Genomic DNA, 15,425 nt, shown 5'->3' with positions numbered 1-15,425 from the left:
CCTGGACCTGCAGGCGTAGTTCTGACAGGAACCAAAAGATTAGTGTTCATTCGGACTTAAAAAGACAGTTAAACATTTTATTTTCTATTTTACATGTTATTCAACAGCATAATCTCTCTACTTATTATTATAATTCTACAAATGACAGGATTATATGAATGTTTCTTATAATAACACGATAGGAACAGGTTTTCTGGAGACACAAGCATCGTTTTTTTGTTTTATTTATTTATTTGATAACTCGCATATAAGTGAATATATGAAGATCAAAGCCTCAGGCTGCGCGCGCACCACGGTGAGCGACAGCCAGGACTGCCAATCACGTCAGGTGATTTGCAAGGCGGGGCTTCATGACGTCATGTTGCAGGTAAAGCGGGGCAGACCTGTATCAGCTGATTGACAGGTGTCTCCAGCCAGTCCCCTCCCACGAATCATTTTAACCTCAGACCGAGCCTCGCGTCATACGTCACTTCCTGATCGTGCTGTTTGTTTTTATGACGTCACGTGAACCGGATTCATCCGGGGGGGGGGGGGGGGGTCAAATCCACCAGGACCCTGTGTGATGGGGCTTTCTTCCAGATACGACGTCAGCTATCACCGTGCTGACGTCACGCCGCGGTAAACAGATCAGGTTTATTCTGCAGCAGCGCGCGCGTTCATCTGCTCTGAAAACCCCCGCGAGACCGCAGGTGTGCTTCCGGTGTTTACACTGTTAGTCCCCGCCCACTTCCACAACACATGCCGTCGCCATGGCGACCAGCCGTCATAAGGAGGCAGGAGGCGGATCCCGCGCGCCAGACCGTCCCCGCGAGCCGCAGCAGTCGGTCATGGACCAGCAGCACAGCAAGGTGGAGCGCTTCCTGAAACTGGGCTACTGTCACCGGGACATAGTCCGGGTCCTGGACAGCCTCCGCCATGACGCCCAGACCAACGACATCCTGGAGGAGCTCATCAAGACCTGCCGCGCGCGCACCAGCAGCCCCAAACTGGTGCCCAGAGGCTGCAGTCCCAGCGGAACCAGATCCGGACCCAACAGGGAGTCCGGGACCGGCTTCAGACCGGTCGTCATCGACGGCAGCAACGTGGCCATGAGGTGAGTCCGGAAGACCAGCAGGATCCAGATGTGTGGGGGTTTATTTCCACCAGGAGGATCCAGATGTGTGAGGGTTTAGTTCCACCAGCAGGATCCAGATGTGTGAGGGTTTAGTTCCACCAGCAGGATCCAGATGTTTGGTCCAGATGTGTGGGGGTTTAGTTCCACCAGGAGGATCCAGATGTTTGGTCCAGATGTGTGGGGGTTTATTTCCACCAGGAGGATCCAGATGTGTGGGGGTTTAGTTCCACCAGGAGGATCCAGATGTGTGGGGGTTTAGTTCCACCAGGAGGATCCAGATGTTTGGGGGTTTAGTTTCACCAGGAGGATCCAGATGTGTGGGGGTTTAGTTCCACCAGCAGGATCCAGATGTTTGGGGGTTTAGTTCCACCAGCAGGATCCAGGTCCTGGCTCTGGGTTCAGGTTCAGGTCCTGGCTCTGGGTCCAGGTCCTGAGTCCTGGCTCTGGGTTCAGGTCCTGAGTCCTGGCTCTGGGTTCAGGTCCTGAGTCCTGGCTCTGGGTTCAGGTTCAGGTCCTGGCTCTGGGTTCAGGTCCTGAGTCCTGGCTCTGGGTTCAGGTCCTGAGTCCTGGCTCTGGGTTCAGGTTCAGGTCCTGGCTCTGGGTTCAGGTTCAGGTCCTGGCTCTGGGTTCAGGTCCTGAGTCCTGGCTCTGGGTTCAGGTCCTGAGTCCTGGCTCTGGGTTCAGGTCCTGAGTCCTGGCTCTGGGTTCAGGTCCTGAGTCCTGGTTCTGGGTTCAGGTCCTGAGTCCTGGCTCTGGGTTCAGGTCCAGGTCCTGGCTCTGGGTTCAGGTCCTGAGTCCTGGCTCTGGGTTCAGGTCCTGAGTCCTGGCTCTGGGTTCAGGTCCTGAGTCCTGGCTCTGGGTTCAGGTCCAGGTCCTGGCTCTGGGTTCAGGTCCAGAGTCCTGGCTCTGGGTTCAGGTCCTGAGTCCTGGCTCTGGGTTCAGGTCCTGAGTCCTGGTTCTGGGTTCAGGTCCTGAGTCCTGGTTCTGGGTTCAGGTCCTGAGTCCTGGCTCTGGGTTCAGGTCCTGAGTCCTGGCTCTGGGTTCAGGTCCAGGTCCTGGCTCTGGGTTCAGGTCCTGAGTCCTGGCTCTGGGTTCAGGTCCTGAGTCCTGGCTCTGGGTTCAGGTCCTGAGTCCTGGCTCTGGGTTCAGGTCCAGGTCCTGGCTCTGGGTTCAGGTCCTGAGTCCTGGCTCTGGGTTCAGGTCCTGAGTCCTGGCTCTGGGTTCAGGTTCAGGTCCTGGCTCTGGGTTCAGGTCCTGAGTCCTGGCTCTGGGTTCAGGTCCAGAGTCCTGGCTCTGGGTTCAGGTTCAGAGTCCTGGCTCTGGGTTCAGGTCCTGAGTCCTGGCTCTGGGTTCAGGTCCTGAGTCCTGGCTCTGGGTTCAGGTCCTGAGTCCTGGCTCTGGGTTCAGGTTCAGGTCCTGGCTCTGGGTTCAGGTCCTGAGTCCTGGCTCTGGGTTCAGGTCCAGGTCCTGGCTCTGGGTTCAGGTCCTGAGTCCTGGCTCTGGGTTCAGGTCCTGAGTCCTGGCTCTGGGTTCAGGTCCTGAGTCCTGGCTCTGGGTTCAGGTTCAGGTCCTGGCTCTGGGTTCAGGTCCTGAGTCCTGGTTCTGGGTTCAGGTCCTGAGTCCTGGCTCTGGGTTCAGGTCCTGAGTCCTGGCTCTGGGTTCAGGTTCAGGTCCTGGCTCTGGGTTCAGGTCCTGAGTCCTGGTTCTGGGTTCAGGTCCTGAGTCCTGGCTCTGGGTTCAGGTCCTGAGTCCTGGCTCTGGGTTCAGGTCCAGGTCCTGGTTCTGGGTTCAGGTCCTGAGTCCTGGCTCTGGGTTCAGGTCCTGAGTCCTGGCTCTGGGTTCAGGTCCTGAGTCCTGGCTCTGGGTTCAGGTCCAGGTCCTGGCTCTGGGTTCAGGTCCTGAGTCCTGGCTCTGGGTTCAGGTCCTGAGTCCTGGCTCTGGGTTCAGGTCCTGAGTCCTGGCTCTGGGTTCAGGTCCTGAGTCCTGGCTCTGGGTTCAGGTCCAGGTCCTGGCTCTGGGTTCAGGTCCAGAGTCCTGGCTCTGGGTTCAGGTCCAGAGTCCTGGCTCTGGGTTCAGGTTCAGGTCCTGGCTCTGGGTTCAGGTCCAGAGTCCTGGCTCTGGGTTCAGGTCCAGAGTCCTGGCTCTGGGTTCAGGTCCTGAGTCCTGGCTCTGGGTTCAGGTTCAGGTCCTGGCTCTGGGTTCAGGTCCTGAGTCCTGGCTCTGGGTTCAGGTCCTGAGTCCTGGCTCTGGGTTCAGGTCCTGAGTCCTGGCTCTGGGTTCAGGTCCTGAGTCCTGGCTCTGGGTTCAGGTTCAGGTCCTGGCTCTGGGTTCAGGTCCTGAGTCCTGGCTCTGGGTTCAGGTCCTGAGTCCTGGCTCTGGGTTCAGGTCCTGAGTCCTGGCTCTGGGTTCAGGTCCTGAGTCCTGGCTCTGGGTTCAGGTTCAGGTCCTGGCTCTGGGTTCAGGTCCTGAGTCCTGGCTCTGGGTTCAGGTCCTGAGTCCTGGCTCTGGGTTCAGGTCCTGAGTCCTGGCTCTGGGTTCAGGTCCAGGTCCTGGCTCTGGGTTCAGGTCCTGAGTCCTGGCTCTGGGTTCAGGTCCTGAGTCCTGGCTCTGGGTCCAGGTCCTGAGTCCTGGCTCTGGGTTCAGGTCCTGAGTCCTGGCTCTGGGTTCAGGTCCTGGTCCTGGCTCTGGGTTCAGGTCCTGGTCCTGGCTCTGGGTTCAGGTCCTGGCGGGTTTGGAAAGTCCAGGTGAAGCAGCAGGTTTCTCAGACAGGTGCTGGGTCATGTGACACCTTGACCTTGTGTAAAACGGTGAACGCGGAAGTTGGGAGTAAAAAAGAGCTGAAACGGGGAGGAGGGGGGAGGAGGGGGGAGGAGGAGGAAGTGGTTTGAACTGAAAATAGAAAACAAAAGATGTTTTTACGCCTCGTGTTCCAGTAAGGACATCTCACACCTTTTTTCAGGTGAAGCAGGATGACGTTCAGACTGGTTTATGTGTGAGAACATCGGTTCTGAGTCAGTCTGAGAACCCGGTCCTGTCGGGTTTCCGTCTGAGACCTTATCACCGTGATGAGTCTGTCATGGCGATGGCCTCAGGACGAAACTGTCCCACCGTCTGAACGGAAACAGTGTAATCAGATTACTCTGCTGTCCATCAGTTACCTGGACGATGTGAAACCTCCTCCTGTGTTGCAGGTCTACACTGGACTGTGTAGACCTGCTTACCAAGGTCAGACCTGATCCGTCTCCACATCTGGACTTTATACTGAGACATCAGAACATCTGGTCTGTAGTCGTCTGGTCCAGAACATCTGGGATTTCTCAGGTCCTGGACCAAGAAAACACATTTTCCACAACTTAGGAACTCTTTCCTGACTCAGACCGGTTTTTAAAAGGTCATGAAAAATCCACCTTATTGGTCCTGATCAGGTTTTCAGAACCACGGAGCTCAAAGTATCCGGACCTGCAGCCTTGTTCTGGTCCAGTTTCTCCAGTTGCTTCATCACCGACTGGTGGAGACAGACGGGCTGGAGGTGGAGACAGACGGGCTGGAGGTGGAGACAGACGGGCTGGAGGTGGAGACAGAGGACGTCTCTGGAGACAGACAGGCTGGAGGTGGAGACAGAGGACATCTCTGGAGACAGACAGGCTGGAGGTGGAGACAGAGGACATCTCTGGAGACAGACGGGCTGGAGGTGGAGACAGAGGACATCTCTGGAGACAGACGGGCTGGAGGTGGAGACAGAGGACATCTCTGGAGACAGACAGGCTGGAGGTGGAGACAGAGGACGTCTCTGGAGACAGACGGGCTGGAGGTGGAGACAGAGGACGTCTCTGGAGACAGACAGGCTGGAGGTGGAGACAGAGGACGTCTCTGGAGACAGACGGGCTGGAGGTGGAGACAGAGGACGTCTCTGGAGACAGACAGGCTGGAGGTGGAGACAGACGGGCTGGAGGTGGAGACAGAGGACGTCTCTGGAGACAGACAGGCTGGAGGTGAAGACAGAGGACGTCTCTGGAGACAGACGGGCTGGAGGTGGAGACAGAGGACGTCTCTGGAGACAGACGGGCTGGAGGTGGAGACAGAGGACGTCTCTGGAGACAGACGGGCTGGGGGTGGAGACAGAGGACATCTCTGGAGACAGACGGGCTGGAGGTGGAGACAGAGGACGTCTCTGGAGACAGACGGGCTGGGGGTGGAGACAGAGGACATCTCTGGAGACAGACGGGCTGGAGGTGGAGACAGAGGACATCTCTGGAGACAGACGGGCTGGAGGTGGAGACAGAGGACATCTCTGGAGACAGACGGGCTGGAGGTGGAGACAGAGGACATCTCTGGAGACAGACAGGCTGGAGGTGGAGACAGAGGACGTCTCTGGAGACAGACGGGCTGGAGGTGGAGACAGAGGACGTCTCTGGAGACAGACGGGCTGGAGGTGGAGACAGAGGACGTCTCTGGAGACAGACAGGCTGGAGGTGGAGACAGACGGGCTGGAGGTGGAGACAGAGGACGTCTCTGGAGACAGACGGGCTGGAGGTGAAGACAGACGGGCTGGAGGTGGAGACAGAGGACATCTCTGGAGACAGACGGGCTGGAGGTGGAGACAGAGGACATCTCTGGAGACAGACAGGCTGGAGATGGAGACAGAGGATGTCTCTGGAGACAGAGGACATCTCTGGAGACAGACGGGCTGGAGGTGGAGACAGAGGACGTCTCTGGAGACAGACGGGCTGGAGGTGGAGACAGAGGACGTCTCTGGAGACAGACAGGCTGGAGGTGGAGACAGAGGACGTCTCTGGAGACAGACGGGCTGGAGGTGGAGACAGAGGACGTCTCTGGAGACAGACAGGCTGGAGGTGGAGACAGAGGACGTCTCTGGAGACAGACGGGCTGGAGGTGGAGACAGAGGACATCTCTGGAGACAGACGGGCTGGAGGTGGAGACAGAGGACGTCTCTGGAGACAGACGGGCTGGAGGTGGAGACAGAGGACATCTCTGGAGACAGACGGGCTGGAGGTGGAGACAGAGGACGTCTCTGGAGACTGACAGGCTGGAGGTGGAGACAGAGGACGTCTCTGGAGACAGACGGGCTGGAGGTGGAGACAGAGGACGTCTCTGGAGACAGACCTCCACCTGGGAGAGGGTTTTATTAACCCAGGATCTGAAGCGGGTCAGGCTCCAGTTCTTGCCGTCTGCAGACCGTTTCCTGCTGAGAGGAAGACGGTCGGGGAATGCCAACGCTTGTTTTTCTGCTGCAGGCTAAACAATCCAGTTCAGCGCTGCAGTGGATCCTGGTTCTGGTTCTGCAGGTTTTACTCCACTTTTCAGGTCACATGTCTGAACAAAAGAACTTGTTCTTCCTAAAGTTAAAACTAAGAACGCTGAGCTTGTTAACTGGAGCTGATCCAGAGAAATGAATCTGTACTGGACTCATACTGGGATCTGTAAAACCCAGTTTGAACTGTGTGACCGGGCAGAGAAACCTCCTTCCTCCTTTTGCTCCTTTTTTCTTTCTTTTCTTGTATATTTTCTACTTCCAGCTCAGCGCTGCTCAGGTTTATAAATACTTCACCTGTCAGGAAAGTTGGAGACAAATGTCTTATTTCTGGGTTTTACTGCAAGCATCTTAAGATTCTGTAAAGTACATACGTGTGCTTTTCCACATGTGTGTTGTAACCCTGAAGAGACTCGTCATGCAAACTGATGTCACATGTCACATAGGGAGAACATGGAACCTGACCTGGACTCATTACTGATACTTTTATTACCATATTAGTTACTTTTATTATAATATTACAGATCAGTTTATTACAATATTAGTTCTTTTGTTACAATATTACAATACTTTTATTACTAGATTACTTACTTTTATTCTAATATTACAGTTACTTTTATTACATTAGTTACTTTAATTACAATATTCCAGTTCTGTGTGACCTCCTGCAGGCCTGAAAATAAAATGATGTGTGTGTTCTCACACACATGGCCGTGTGAAGTCATGTGACTCATCAAGCTGCACCATCAGTTTCCTGAAAACAGGAGGAGAGCCGTGTGTGCACAACGTGCACGGAAATGAAAAAGGAGAAGTGGATTTTTTCTCATTTCTCTTCTTGATTTTTGACTCTGACCTTTGTGTCTCTGTAGCCATGGCGACAAGAAGGTGTTTTCGTGCCAGGGCCTCCAGCTGGCGGTGAACTGGTTCTGGGACAAAGGGATGCGGGACATCACCGTCTTCGTCCCGCTGTGGAGGAAGGAGCTGCCGCGACCGGAGGCGCCCATCACAGGTGAGACCACCTGACCAGAACTCCTCGGTCCTGCCGGGACTCCGACCCGGGTCTCGCTCCACAAACCGGGTTATGATGAAACCTCCGGCGCCTTTGCTGAGTTCAGGGAAACTTCGGGTTTTCCCTTCCTGCAAGAGACGTGTCGAGCCATGTTGCCATGGTGACGGACGTTTTCGGACAGAAACCCGGAGTTTCTGCACGTTTCCTCCACGTGAGGCAGCTGCCCGTCATGGGTTGTCATAGCAACCTGAACCAGAGATGTAGAAGCTGAATAAATCAACAATAATTCATTGTTGGAGGATTTTCAGACCTCTGTCGTTTCCTGATCAATATCTGATCAAACGGTCGCGCACCGCGCACGTCACGGGGACACGTCCTGCTGCTGGTTCCTATTCCGGCGTCTCCTCACCCTCCTCTTCCTCCCTCTAACAAATCTGTGTTAATAAATATTTATTATTTATCATAACTGATGGCTGGCCGGAGGAGGCGTGCTGATGGCTGGCCGGAGGAGGCGTGCTGATGGCTGGCCGGAGGAGGCGTGCTGATGGCTGGCCGGAGGAGGCGTGCTGATGGCTGGCCGGAGGAGGCGTGCTGATGGCTGGCCGGAGGAGGCGTGCTGATGGCTGGCCGGAGGAGGCGTGCTGATGGCTGGCCGGAGGAGGCGTGCTGATGGCTGGCCGGAGGAGGCGTGCTGATGGCTGGCCGGAGGAGGCGTGCTGATGGCTGGCCGGAGGAGGCGTGCTGATGGCTGGCCGGTGGAGGCGTGCTGATGGCTGGCCGGAGGAGGCGTGCTGATGGCTGGCCGGTGGAGGCGTGCTGATGGCTGGCCGGAGGAGGCGTGCTGATGGCTGGCCGGAGGAGGCGTGCTGATGGCTGGCCGGCGGCGGCGTGCTGATGGCTGGCCGGCGGAGGCGTGCTGATGGCTGGCCGGCGGAGGCGTGCTGATGGCTGGCCGGAGGAGGCGTGCTGATGGCTGGCCGGTGGAGGCGTGCTGATGGCTGGCCGGCGGAGGCGTGCTGATGGCTGGCCGGAGGAGGCGTGCTGATGGCTGGCCGGAGGAGGCGTGCTGATGGCTGGCCGGTGGAGGCGTGCTGATGGCTGGCCGGAGGAGGCGTGCTGATGGCTGGCCGGAGGAGGCGTGCTGATGGCTGGCCGGAGGAGGCGTGCTGATGGCTGGCCGGCGGCGGCGTGCTGATGATGTTTGGGAATTCTGCCTCTCCACCTGGTCTCTCAGCACGATGAAGCCGGAACGCCGTGGTCGTGTTTTTCCTGAGAAATGTCGTGTTGTTGTGAATCTGAAACTGAGACAGACGATCGGAAAGCCGCGTCTCCGCTGCGACGATCAGGAAGCTTCATCTCAGTTTCTCTGCGGCGTTTCGCACCATCCACCTGAAATCTGCGACAGGAAATGACTCTTCTTACAGTAAAAACATTCTCACCAAATCAGCCACGAGAATCCAGGAAACGATCGGCGTTACCTTTATGACTGGAGGCCGCCGGCTGCTGCAGGTGAATTCCCGGCGCTCCATCCTGCTGGTTTATCCGCCTTGTTGGCAGCTGGAGCTGATCTGGTCTGATAAGGACTTCAGGCCTCAAACTGCCGGGAAACGGAGAGGAAGGGAGACGCATCATGTTGGCTCCTCTCCTGAACCTCGCCGGGCTCCCAGAAACACATCAACATGACTCCATCCTGCTTCCGTGTCTTCGCAGATCAGCACATCCTGCACGAGCTGGAGCGCAGGAAGATCCTGGTGTACACGCCTTCCCGCTGCGTGAAAGGGAAGAGGGTGGTGTGTTACGACGACCGCTACATCGTCAGGCTGGCAGTGGACTCCGACGGCATCATCGTGTCCAACGACAACTACCGCGACCTGCAGACGGAGAATCCTCAGTGGAAGAAGTTCATCGAGGAGCGGCTCCTCATGTACACCTTCGCCAATGACAAGTAAGCTCTGCTGCATGCAGAGGAGCGGTCCGCCTCCTGAACACCGGGATCATGGCTGCTTTGGTCCGTGTCTTTGCAGGTTCATGCCTCCGGACGATCCTCTGGGCAGGAATGGTCCGACTATAGATGACTTTCTGAGGAAGAAGCCGTGGAGCCCAGACAACAGGCTGCAGCACTGTCCATACGGTTGGTCCACACACCACCCAGTTTACACCTTCGTTAGACGGTAAAAAGATTCAGTTTTTAGTTCAGCACTACTGATTCCAGGGACCTCTTCGCTAATTCCTACGGCCCAGGTGTCGAACTCCAGGCCTCCTGCAGGTTTTTGTTGTCTCCATGCTCCAACACGCCTGACCAATCAGCAGGTTGACGAGAAGCTGCAGGATCCAGTTGATCTGAATCAGCTGTGTTGGAGGAGGGAAACAACAAAAACCTGCCGGATACCGGCCCTCCAGGACTGCAGTTTGACACCCGTGTCCTGCGGCATTCCCAGGTGAACTGAGCGCTTGTCTCCTGAAAATAATGTGACATGAACATGTTGGAGGTGAACTGACACAGTACGACGTGTCTTAATCCTGACTCTTCTGCCGTGATCCCACACGTCTCCGCTCTCATGATTCCACATGCAGCCTCGTATCTGGGAAGAGTTATGTCATTTAGTCTAGATCATTTCAGACAGGAGCCAGAAAAATAGAACGTGATGTAAAATCACCAAAACCCACAAAAACAGAGACGATGTTAAACCGTTAATATGAAGATATAATTAGCTGGTTTCTAAAGGTCTTCGCACACAGAGGACGTTTTACAGCTGATTATTACATCACAGCGCGATGCTTTTCCTCTGCAGAGAGGAGGAGGCAGCAGGGGGGGGGGGGTGTTTCTGGTCTGTCATCATTCAGCAGAAACTCGGCTGCAGAATGAAAACCTCCAGCAGGACAGGAGAGGCTGATGCACGTCAGCGACTCGCCATCGCAACCATTTGTGATGGAAATACTTACTAATAAGTCATCTGACTTATCTCTGGATCCTGCAGGAGAAAATCTCAGCAGTGGTGTAACTGGCAGCTAGAGGGGGGCAGAGGGGTTGGAACTGGACACCCCGAGGGCCGCCTCAGGTGATTAATAGGAGGAGGAGCACAGAAACATCTTGCCAGACCTGCATGAATCCCCAGTATCACGATTTTGAAGTAAATTATTACGTAGTTTAGTATTTATTCCTCCAAACTTTTTGCCTCCAAGGCCAAACTGAAAACGATCCAGTGAGCCAAACGCTGCAGCTTTAAGGATGAAACACAAGTGTATAAAGTTATTTTAATTATTGTTCAATACCAAATACAGTGTATGGTTTTTCCTTTCTGGGTAAATAAAAAGTTACATAAAAAATCAACACAGCAATAGAACAATGAAGCCATAGTAAATTACAGCCACTAAACTGCAACCAAGTGCAGCGTGTCAACAAGCAGAAACATGTGGAACAAAGCAAGTTGCTGATACTTAGTGGAAAACATGAAGTTGGTCTTTGGACATTGCCAGTCTCTCCATGCTGGGTTGCACTGTAGGGCATTGAGACTTAAAGGCTAAAAGTGCTGGCGGGCCGATTTTGGCCAGCAGGCCCCACTTTGGGCACCCCTGCCCTATAAAATATCTCCATATCTGCACATTTCTAGAAGAGATTTTGTCCCTGTGCAGGTACAACTACTAACATTATGTTAGACTTGATATCGGCTTAAACTATGCTAGCAGGGATAATCTAGTTCTATGCTAGCACTAGATTAGCATTAGCTAATGTGGAGAAACCTTGGTGTGTTTAGTTTCCACTGAGAGTTTTTAAGGTTCACACATCCACTCAGTTTATCACGATTTTCCCACTGGAGCTGAAAATAAACTAATAAGATGGTCAAAGATTAGCTTAGCGCTGCCAGGTTCATTTAAACAGGTTTTAAAGTAGCTTCAGCGTGGAAATGTGGAGAAGTACAGTTGTGCTCATATGTCTTCATCCCCTTTCATTAAAGAAAAGCTGAATTTACAACAGTCACTCAAATAACTGGAGACTTTAAAAAGGAACAATAACTAAAATTTAACAATAACTAAAATTTACAAAACTATAATTTAGTAATATAAGACCCTGTTTTTTCATTTAATTGAGTTGAAGAAAGGAAAAAAAACAAAAACAAACAAACTGGTCCTGGACAAATTAGACTTTTCTGTTGAACAGTGGGACAAAATACCTGTCAACAGGTGCAGAAGTCTGACTGAGAGGAACAGAAAACACCTGACTGGAGCGGAAACATTAAAGGATTCTTCAACTAAATATTAATTTATGACTGATGGAATATGGAATAAATTATCTTATTTGTTTGCTTTTAAAAAATATTTCTATTGAACCAGAATTAAAAAATAATGAAATGATTTTTATAAAATTTTTATTTATTATTACTTTAGTCAATTTCAGCTTATTTTACAGGCAGCTGTTTTTTCCTTCTTTAATGAAAGGGTCTGAATAAATATGAATAAATATGAGCACAGCTGTAGATCCTGTACCCGATACAGACAGAACCAGACCCTGTATCAGCAGCCCCACAGCTCCCAGTACAAGGTTCCAGTCTGCCACCCCTCCTGACATTGGACCAGTCATGTCTTCCCTCAGTGTGACCCCCCCCCGATAGTCCCGACCCCCACTGCCGACACCGCCAGCGGCTGCAAACCTGGAAGGTCCCGAGAAGGAACGAAGACGAGCAGAAAGTTCTCCTCCTTTGTGTCAGCCGAGGCGACAGGAAGTCGGCGCTCACCGCAGAGTCGTGCACACATCCTGTTCTGACACGCCTGCAACGTGTCCAGGCTCACAGCTGCTCTGACATTAATTCAGTGTTTTTTCTCTCCAGGAAAGAAATGCACGTATGGAGTGAAGTGTAAGTTCTACCATCCGGAGCGGACCAACCAGTCCCAGCTGTCTGTGGCCGATGAGCTGAGGGCTCTGGGAGCCAGGAACCTGCCGGAGCACAGATGCATCTCATCGACTCCTCCCCCCCTGAGCGCCGAGGAGCCGGCGCTCAGAGCCTCGGCCAGCGACCCGTCCATCAGCGCCGTCAGACGGAGTTACTGCTCGGACGCAGACGAAGCCTTCAGCTCCATGGGCAGCCTCATGTCCAGGCTCAGCATCCCGGATGTGTCCTACAACCTGCCCAGCTACAGCAGCGGCGTCGGCAGTCTGAGCGACTTCTCCCACAGTGGAACCAACCACAAGCTCTTCTCTCATCACAACGCCACGCCGTCCTGTGACTATCACCTGTGCAGCCAGTGCAGGTGTGGTCACCACCGCCAGCAGCAGCAGGTCTGGAGCTCCTGCCCAGCTCTGCCCCCGCCTCATCTCTCAGAGACCTACTTCAGACGGCCTCGCCATGAACAGACCCCCAGCCTGCCCCGAGACCCCTGGGACGCCAGCGAGCAGAGGAAGAGCCTGCAGAGCCGGCTGAGCACTCTGTTTAACCCCAGCATGGTGGAGCAGGTGATGAAGGCTCACCCAGACGTGTCCGACATGTCGGAGCTGGTTTCTCTGATCCAGCGCTACCGAACCACCCACCCCTCCTTCTAGACTGTCAGAACCTGCAGACTGAGCCGCTGTGGAGTTCCTGACCCAGAAACAAAGTGAACATTTCACCCCAGAACTGTGGATTTTTTATGGTTGAAAGCGGCTGGAAGTCAGCGCGACTCAACGTTCAGCATTAAGAGAATCAATGTGATGGTTCTGAGACGGACGGTGTAACGGCGCCATGCGCCGCAGACGTCCAGCAGCGACGAGCTGCAGTAACGCAGCATGTGTTGTTTCCCAGGTTGCCTCAAAGTGAGGAACACTATACAAGAATTTATACCAAATTTATATTAAAGAATTGTATTCATCCTTTGTTTAATATGCAGATGTGTTTCTGTTGTGGAATTAAAGAAGTGAAAACACTCCGAGTCGACTGGAAGAGTTTCTGCTCGAGCTGCTTTCCAGTGCGTCAGACCAGTAAAATAAAACCCCGCTTTCCTCTTTTAGTACAAAGCAGTACAAGTACATGGTCAAGATGTTGAACTGAACTGGTAAACTTTTAGAAAATGTTGTGAACAACTTGTCTGGAGAAACTTAAGAGAAGTTTGAACCATTTAGTTGAAACTGATTTAGTGGCCCTGCGATGGACTGGCGAGCTGTCCAAGGTGTTCCCCGCCTGTCGCCCAAAGACTGCTGGGATAGGCTCCAGCTTCCCCGCAACCCTGAACTGGATTAAGCGGTTAGGATAATGAATGAATGAATGATTTAGTGGCGTCCACAGAGCAAACATGAGGCTCATGGGAAGGCGTGTTGGAGCAGGAGAACATTGATCGTTCCTGACCAGGTCAGGCGCTCCTCTCTCCTCAGTTCTTTGTCATTTTCTTTCTGAGCTCAGTTCGGATCTGGAGCAGAAGCTTCTGAATCCAGTATAATATTTTATTCTACAGTCATTTAGACGCTTTTATCCAAAGCGACTTCCATATGAGAACAACACAAGCAGGAAATCAAACAGTAGAGGACATGGTCGGAGGACGCTGGTGGACTGTCCAGTTGGACGCAGGTCCTTCCATGAAGTGCTACAGGCTTTTTGTTGTTGTTGTTCTTTGTTTAATCCCTTCCCACCACATAATATCACCTATGTTACAATACAATGAACAATAATAAACATCTCAACAGCAGCTCCAGCTGTTCTCTCTGTCCAATCAGACTGAGACCAACAGAACCAGAACTACAGGAAAAACTGACATGAACCTCATGTTTAAACTCAACATTTACATGATGTAGTTATTTAACTATAGTGTGCATGATAAATACTTCAGAAATATATTTCCTGTTTTTAGGGTAAATAATTTGCGGTATGAAGTACATGTGTGCTACAGCATCAGAAAACATCTGGATGGTTTGGTACGTCGGGCTCCTGTCAGAGATGATCTGCAGCTTCAACACGGATTCAAACCAAATGAGAAAATAAAATCTTGTACTTTGAGCTGCTGGTGCGAGTTGTCGTCCATACACACTGAGCAGATGATTTCACATTTCTCTATGTATCTGTTTTATCACTGACTGCCAGGATTAAACTTAAAACGATGCGTTTGAGGTCTCACAGTCGGGTTTATACACTAGTTTGTGCTTTTAAGTTACATTCATTATGAACACCTTAACATAGATAAACAATAAGACTTAGGTTTTAAAAATTAGCACATTTCATTAAAATCTAAGTTTAAATGATGCTGTTTTATTTGTCTGGAGTCCAACTCACCGCTTGAAGCATTTTAACTAACATGTCACATCAACTAAAGCCAAATTCAGGAGCTGAAATCATCAACTTCCACCTAAACGCCACAACAGCCTACCTGAGTCCTGCTGCTGACCATGTCCATCCCTTTCTGAGCACAGTGTAGCATCTTCTGATGGAAACTTCCAGCAGGATGATGCTCATTCTCATCATGATGAGGTGGAACGGGAGATTCTCATGGTGATGAGGTGGAACGGGAGATTCTCATGGTGATGTGATGGAACGGGAGATTCTCATCATGATGAGGTGGAACGGGAGATTCTCATCATGAGGTGGAACGGGAGATTCTCATCATGATGTGATGGAACGGGAGATTCTCATCATGATGAGGTGGAACGGGAGATTCTCATCATGATGTGATGGAACGGGAGATTCTCATCATGATGAGGTGGAACGGGAGATTCTCATCATGATGAGGTGGAACGGGAGATTCTCATCATGATGTGATGGAACGGGAGATTCTCATCATGATGAGGTGGAACGGGAGATTCTCATCATGAGGTGGAACGGGAGATTCTCATCATGATGTGATGGAACGGGAGATTCTCATCATGATGAGGTGGAACGGGAGATTCTCATCATGAGGTGGAACGGGAGATTCTCATCATGATGTGATGGAACGGGAGATTCTCATCATGATGAGGTGGAACGGGAGATTCTCACGGTGATGAGGTGAAACGGGAGATTCTCATCATGATGAGGTGGAACGGGAGGTTGTCATGGTGATGAGGTGAAACGGGAGGTTGTCATGGTGATGAGGTG

General features: G+C 52.4%; 1 protein-coding gene across 1 annotated transcript; it reads left to right on the top strand.

The window, feature by feature from the left end:
• The first annotated feature begins 699 nt into the window (after window positions 1–699).
• LOC306767303 (putative ribonuclease ZC3H12D) lies at window positions 700–13,131 on the top strand. The gene is made up of 5 exons (XM_079255235.1): window positions 700–1,093; window positions 7,256–7,395; window positions 9,106–9,340; window positions 9,420–9,526; window positions 12,222–13,131. The coding sequence occupies exons 1-5, from the start codon at window positions 750–752 to the stop codon at window positions 12,929–12,931; spliced, it is 1,536 nt and encodes a 511-aa protein (XP_079111361.1). The 5' UTR covers window positions 700–749; the 3' UTR covers window positions 12,932–13,131.
• The last annotated feature ends 2,294 nt before the right edge of the window (window positions 13,132–15,425 follow it).

The sequence above is a fragment of the Telmatherina bonti genome (genome assembly GCF_933228915.1).
Source record: "Telmatherina bonti genome assembly, chromosome: 16".
NCBI classification, from domain to species: Eukaryota; Metazoa; Chordata; class Actinopteri; order Atheriniformes; family Telmatherinidae; genus Telmatherina; species Telmatherina bonti.
This window is presented reverse-complemented; position numbering and strand designations above follow the sequence as displayed.